Raw genomic sequence first — 6,063 nt, forward strand, 5'->3', positions numbered from 1 at the left:
CAAAATTCTAACACTAAGAGGATCAACATTAAAAGTATATAATCATTTGTGTATTTTTATCTAATAATGTAAGTGTTTGGAATAAATACTTTGATGACACATATTAAAATTGGAGGTGTGGACGATTTCTGATGCTCAAAATTTGAAAAGATAGAAGATTCAAACCCGCAACCTTTTAATTAAATATGGAGAGTTTATGTCATTTGAGTTATTATTCATTGACAAAAAAATATCTTTATTATAATTATATAAAATCAATATTTAATGCATTATTAAACTACTTATCAATTATATAATATTGAACTTAAAAATTTGAATTTAATTTAAAAACAAAAAGTGATTGTAACGACATCCAAATTCAAATCCCTGGACATCCTGCATGATTATATAAAGGAGAGTAACACACTCAATTAACCCTACTAAAAAAATCCCACCGCCGTATACACATCAGATTCAGATATGGGTGGAGATGATCAATGGGCAAGCATTCATCAAGATATATTGAACCAACTTACAAAGCGGTTCCATTCATACGATGAATACCTTCAACTTCGATTGGTTTGCAAGCAATGGAACTTCAATCTTTCACTGATCCCCAGTGGTAACAAAGTTTTATGGCTGTTATTACCTATTCCTACTGTTGCTGCTGAAAGATCTTCCAAAAAAGCTAAGATACATGTAGGCACCATCTCAAAATTAACTCAGAGACGAACCCGTATTCTTGAAGAGAAGGAGATTTACCATCTCACAATGCCAGAGCTGCAAAACAACCTTGTTCGTGGATCTTGTCATGGATGGATAATAATGGTGTTAATATATGAAGGTACCATACGAATGTTAAATCCATTTACAAAGGTTTGCTTTGATCTTCTTCCAATTTCAACTCTTCCCAATGTAATTGATATACATGGTGACAAATGTATTATTGATCTTGAGTCCACGTATGGCACTTTAGAGATGGACACGATTTCAATGCATAAAATCAATGTTTATAAGGTTATTACGAATTCAGCACCTAACAATGATCGTTACAATGATTTTATGGCCGTGGTCATATATGGGGGATATCGAAAATTGGCTTTTTACAAGGCCAATGATACGAGATGGATCAAGTTTCCAACAAGTCATAAGATGATTGTGGATGTCATATTTTTTCAAGAGAAGGTATATGCAGTGGACTTTGACCACCAATTATATGAATTTCATATCAAGAAAAAATTAGAGCCAGTGAGAAGAATTTACGAAGGCACACCTCTTTATCAGCATGACACCAATATTATGCAATATAGCTATTTGATTGGTTGTGATGATGGAAGTTTATTGATGGTCGTAAGACATATTCGTTTAACGAAGCACACAGAATGGTGGCGGTATTACAAGACTATCAAATTCGATATTTATAAATTGAATAAAAATGCAAAAGTATGGTCAAGAATATATGATTTAGGGACTTACGTATTAGTAGTTGGACTCAATTCTTCAATTCAGATATTGGCAAGCAATTGCAAGGGAAATAAGATCTATTTTACTGATGGTATGGTTGGATTACACCCAGATGATGATATTTGGCGTCATGATATTGGCATATTCAATTTGAAAGATAATAGCTGTAGAAGAGTATTATCAGATGTTAATTTTTTTTGTCCTCCTGTTTGGATATTATCCTAACTTAATCTTTTTCTTTTATATTTGTGGACTTTTTATTTGTACTTTTGGATCAAAGCATGTTTGTCTCCTTTTTATTATTAACATACAATATATTTACTTATTTTAGTTAAATATTATTTATTTGGTGTGTCTTATATTTTTCACTTAGATAATTATATTTGGTGTGTCTTATTTTAGTTAAATTCCGTGAGATGTAGCTTCAGTTTGACATGTAGCTTTTAAGATGGAGATTCATCGTTGTTGTCACTACTTGTCAGGAGCAGATACAATGGGATGGCTCAACCGGTGAGCCGCACCGTCCACGAAGCTGTAGAACGGAACGCTTTAAGGTAGGATGCAAGTGTGCTTATGGACCATTGACCAAGTTTTTTATTTTTTGAGTAATTTTGCTTTATTTCTTAGTTTATTTGAGGTTTATTTAAATCTAGAAATAAATTTGATGTGTTTTTGTTGATGATTGAGTTATTTTTACTGCTTGTTCAAAACTAAACTAATTGAATGAAATAGAGTGAAATCTAATACAATTGAATCAATAATTGATAATGAATAATTTCATTCTTTCTTGCTAAAAAATTTAGTCAATACTTATCAACAGTATCAAGTGGACCGTATTGGACACGTGGCAACATCTTAGTCAACACGTGAGAGACGTGTTGAATAATTTTTACAATACTGAAATACACTTTAAATGTTTATATTCAATCAAAACACTATCTTTATTTTTATATTAAAAATGATTTCTGTGTTTGCTTGCTTGCTTGTGTTTAAATGAGAATGGATCGTTCCAAATTAAAGGTGACAGCATAAGTGATTGTTTGGTACTTTTTCTTGTATACAATAAATGACACAAAAGCAAAATATTTTAAGACAGATTTGGTTGCAGGCAATAATAAAGAATCAAATTTTGTGTAAAAGTGTGTTGTTTCTTTCTAGTAATTACTGAAGTAGAAGCTGTCCTAAGGAAACTGAAAATTGATAATCCATTGAAGTGTTAAAGAAAGAGGCTAACTAGGCATTTTGATCTTGAAAACCAACAATTTCAAGTTTCAACATCTTGATTGTCTTTGGATCAGTGATATAAGCTAATGGTAAAGTTCAACTTTTAAGGAAAAAAAATCAATTTTTTAAAGAGAATGGTAAAGTTTAATGATAAAACTAAAACACAAGTTATTTCACTTTTATATTAATTTGACAATATTTCTACTGATGGATTGCTTTCGCCTTCTCTGTTCAAAAAAATCATTATTTTATTTCTGCATAACTTGCAAATCAAAGTCTAGTTATTTTCATACCCAAATTTTAAGCATAGTTGCATATGATTCAATTATTGTTAAACAACTCAGATGCAAAAAGCAAAAAAAAAGCTAGTCTGAATAAGTAAAACTATATAACTAATATGTTATATAATTTTATTGGTTTATTGGTTTAATCGATGACTTACTAATTAAACTTGTAGAACTACTCTCACATGAAGAAAAAATAAAAAATAATCAAAAACTTAAAATTTAAAATTTAAAATATATATATTCACTAATATCTTAATAACAATTAAGTCTTAACAAATTATAATCAACAAGTTTAATTATTACATCATTATATACTATATGTTTTAATCAAAAAATAATATTAATAAATATCGTATAATCATAAAAATAATTACTATAGTGTAATTAATAAAATATTTGAAATCAAGGATAGTATTCAATTAGATTGCATCAGTTAACATAAAAACAATGCAATTTTATTTCAACTTTTTCCTGACAAGGACTACCCGGGCAAAGTCTACCCAGCACCATGGATCTTCCGCAAACAATGGACCAACAATGTACGTTGAAGTTGAATCAAATTACTTGAATTATTTTGTTGCAGTTATTTTCTGTATACAATGTTACTCCGAGAACTAGCAAAGGTATATCAACACCCTATAAGCCTTGCTCCCTCTTGTAAAGTTTTTCCTTGTATCTACATCATGCCATAAACTGATCATAATGACTGAACTGAATTCGTTCTTAGAAGCTTTTTTGGTTTATGCTTCTTTACAATTGGATATTGGAATGACGAATTCAAAAAGCTGTAACAAGTAATTTAAAATTATAGAGATAAGATTGACAACAAATCATAGAAAGTAGTGATCTATATCAAGTTGGCTCGTGACCCTTTTTTATGCATATACCAAAATGAATGAAAAAGATCCAAACTATAATAAACAAGTTTGCAACTAATACTGGCAAGTAGAAACTACTACGCTGCTAGTGCAAGAGGAGAATGAAAATAAGAGAATTTTATCAATAGATATAACTGTTGATTTGCCAATTCCACAAAACACCCTCAAGATTTTTAAATATATGATAGCCTCCAGTTTTTGCTAAACTGGCACTTATGAACTTGATTGAAGAGTATACAGAAGCTTAGCTTAAGCAAGCTTGCATAACTAAATAAGAATGGTAGTCATGATATATCAATCGAAAATATTTTTAATAATAATAATAATATGATATGATAATTATATGATAATGGTATCAGTTATTAATAACCAATTTATATTTCTCTAAATAAATTTATTTTAGAAAAATATCTTTATTATAATTATATTACAATTAGTATTTAATGAATAATGCATAATTATACTAATTTAAGAAAATATTTTTATTATAATTATAATTACCTCCTCCACCACCACCACCACCATGGATAATGGAATCATAAGAATTCATAACCAAAACCCACCACCACCACCCCCACCCACTGCTACTCCATCACCATCTGCATCACACCAACCAAAACTCAGAAAATCAACATCATCATTGTCATCCCCTAATGTAAATAATAAAAAATTATCTTAATAATAACTAATTTACATATATTTTTTAATAAAGTTTATATATAGAGTTTTTTTGTGCTACATGAGTCTAGATCTGAGAGTCAACTCATTTTTTTTGAATTTATTATTCTTCTTTTACTACTTCATAGAATGTATTCTTCGTTTTTCATCGAAGTTGATCCTTTTAATGTACAATTTATAATTTTGTATAGTATTTTTTATATACTCATTTTATTATATTATTCTTCTGATAATTTAATGATTGTTCTTACTCTAACTTATTCTTTTTGTCTAATGTTTCAGTGCAATTATTTTTTACCGCAATCGTTTACAATGCATCATATTCATGAAATACCTCATCGAGTTGTATTCACTAATTCAGGTTCTAACTACAAGGATGTAAGCATCCAAAGAAGAGGTAGTAAACTCTATTTTACCGAAAGATGGTTACTCAGATATTATGACCAGTCTAATGGAAATGTGGATAAAATTAGTTTTCTTGGGAAGATCGAAGTTCGATTTTTTATTGAGGAATTGTTTTCACGGAGCTTTGTAGGCCAAGTTCAAGTTCCATCTCTTCCATGCTTTTTACGTCTGCCCGGAGATCTTCGAAGTGGAGCACATGATGAGATTAAATTTCCTCTATTTAAGTTCAATTTTGCTAGATTCGTGTCAAACTCGAATATACAATTTCAACGATTGGTAATATATATAAATTTTCTTATTTTAAGTTTTTCGTTATTAAAATAATTTTATAACATATTATAATTTTTTTCAGAAATTATCGGCTTTTTTTGCATCAATGCAATGCTATTGAGGGGAATAAGCTAAGGGTCAGTTTAGTTTTTCGGTGGGGCAATTATAAATCTTGCCGTTTTGCATGGATAGCAGATGATGAAGCTTATTTAATAAGAGGATGGTCTGAATTTGCACGAATTATAAATGTCTAAACTTATGATGTTTCAGTTTGTTGTCGTTACGAGAATGACTCTAATTTATACGTGTCTAAGGATTAGAATAGATTAAATATTATTTAAGTAATTTAGTTCTAATATTGGTATTTGATTAAATTCGTTTTACATTAATTTAAATTTAAATTGTTGCCTCAATTTATATATTACGACTATTTTTATTGGATATGTTATTTTTAAATGTTTTAATATAAGATTTCTTTTTTCTGATATTTAAGTTATTTTTCTTGGATATATGTATCACATTTTTTTCTCTTTTTTGTATTTTAGATTAGTAATGCAATTCTTAATAAAAGTGTATTTAAAACAAAAATAAAATAAAATATCACTATTTAAAGGAAAAAGAAAATGTACGCGAAAGAAAATAAAACGAAAAATTAAAATTTTTCTATTAAAAAAATTGTATATAATTTGCGTATGAATAGGGCTGAGATTAGAGGCTATATATGAATATCAAACATAAAAGCACGCACTATGGAATAATATATATATATATATAATATCAAACATAAAAGCTTATTATATATATGTATATATAATAAGAAAATATTTAGAATTATTTAACAAAATTAATATTTAAGTATACATAAATAAAGAAATTAT

General features: G+C 28.4%; 1 protein-coding gene across 1 annotated transcript; it reads left to right on the forward strand.

Moving 5' to 3' along the window:
- The first annotated feature begins 459 nt into the window (after window positions 1-459).
- On the forward strand, window positions 460-1,668 carry LOC110272961 (F-box protein SKIP23-like). The gene has a single exon (XM_021125749.1). The coding sequence runs from the start codon at window positions 460-462 to the stop codon at window positions 1,666-1,668; it is 1,209 nt and encodes a 402-aa protein (XP_020981408.1).
- Window positions 1,669-6,063: the final 4,395 nt, after the last annotated feature.

Source organism: Arachis duranensis, chromosome 6 (assembly GCF_000817695.3).
Source record: "Arachis duranensis cultivar V14167 chromosome 6, aradu.V14167.gnm2.J7QH, whole genome shotgun sequence".
In the NCBI taxonomy this organism is placed as follows: domain Eukaryota; kingdom Viridiplantae; phylum Streptophyta; class Magnoliopsida; order Fabales; family Fabaceae; genus Arachis; species Arachis duranensis.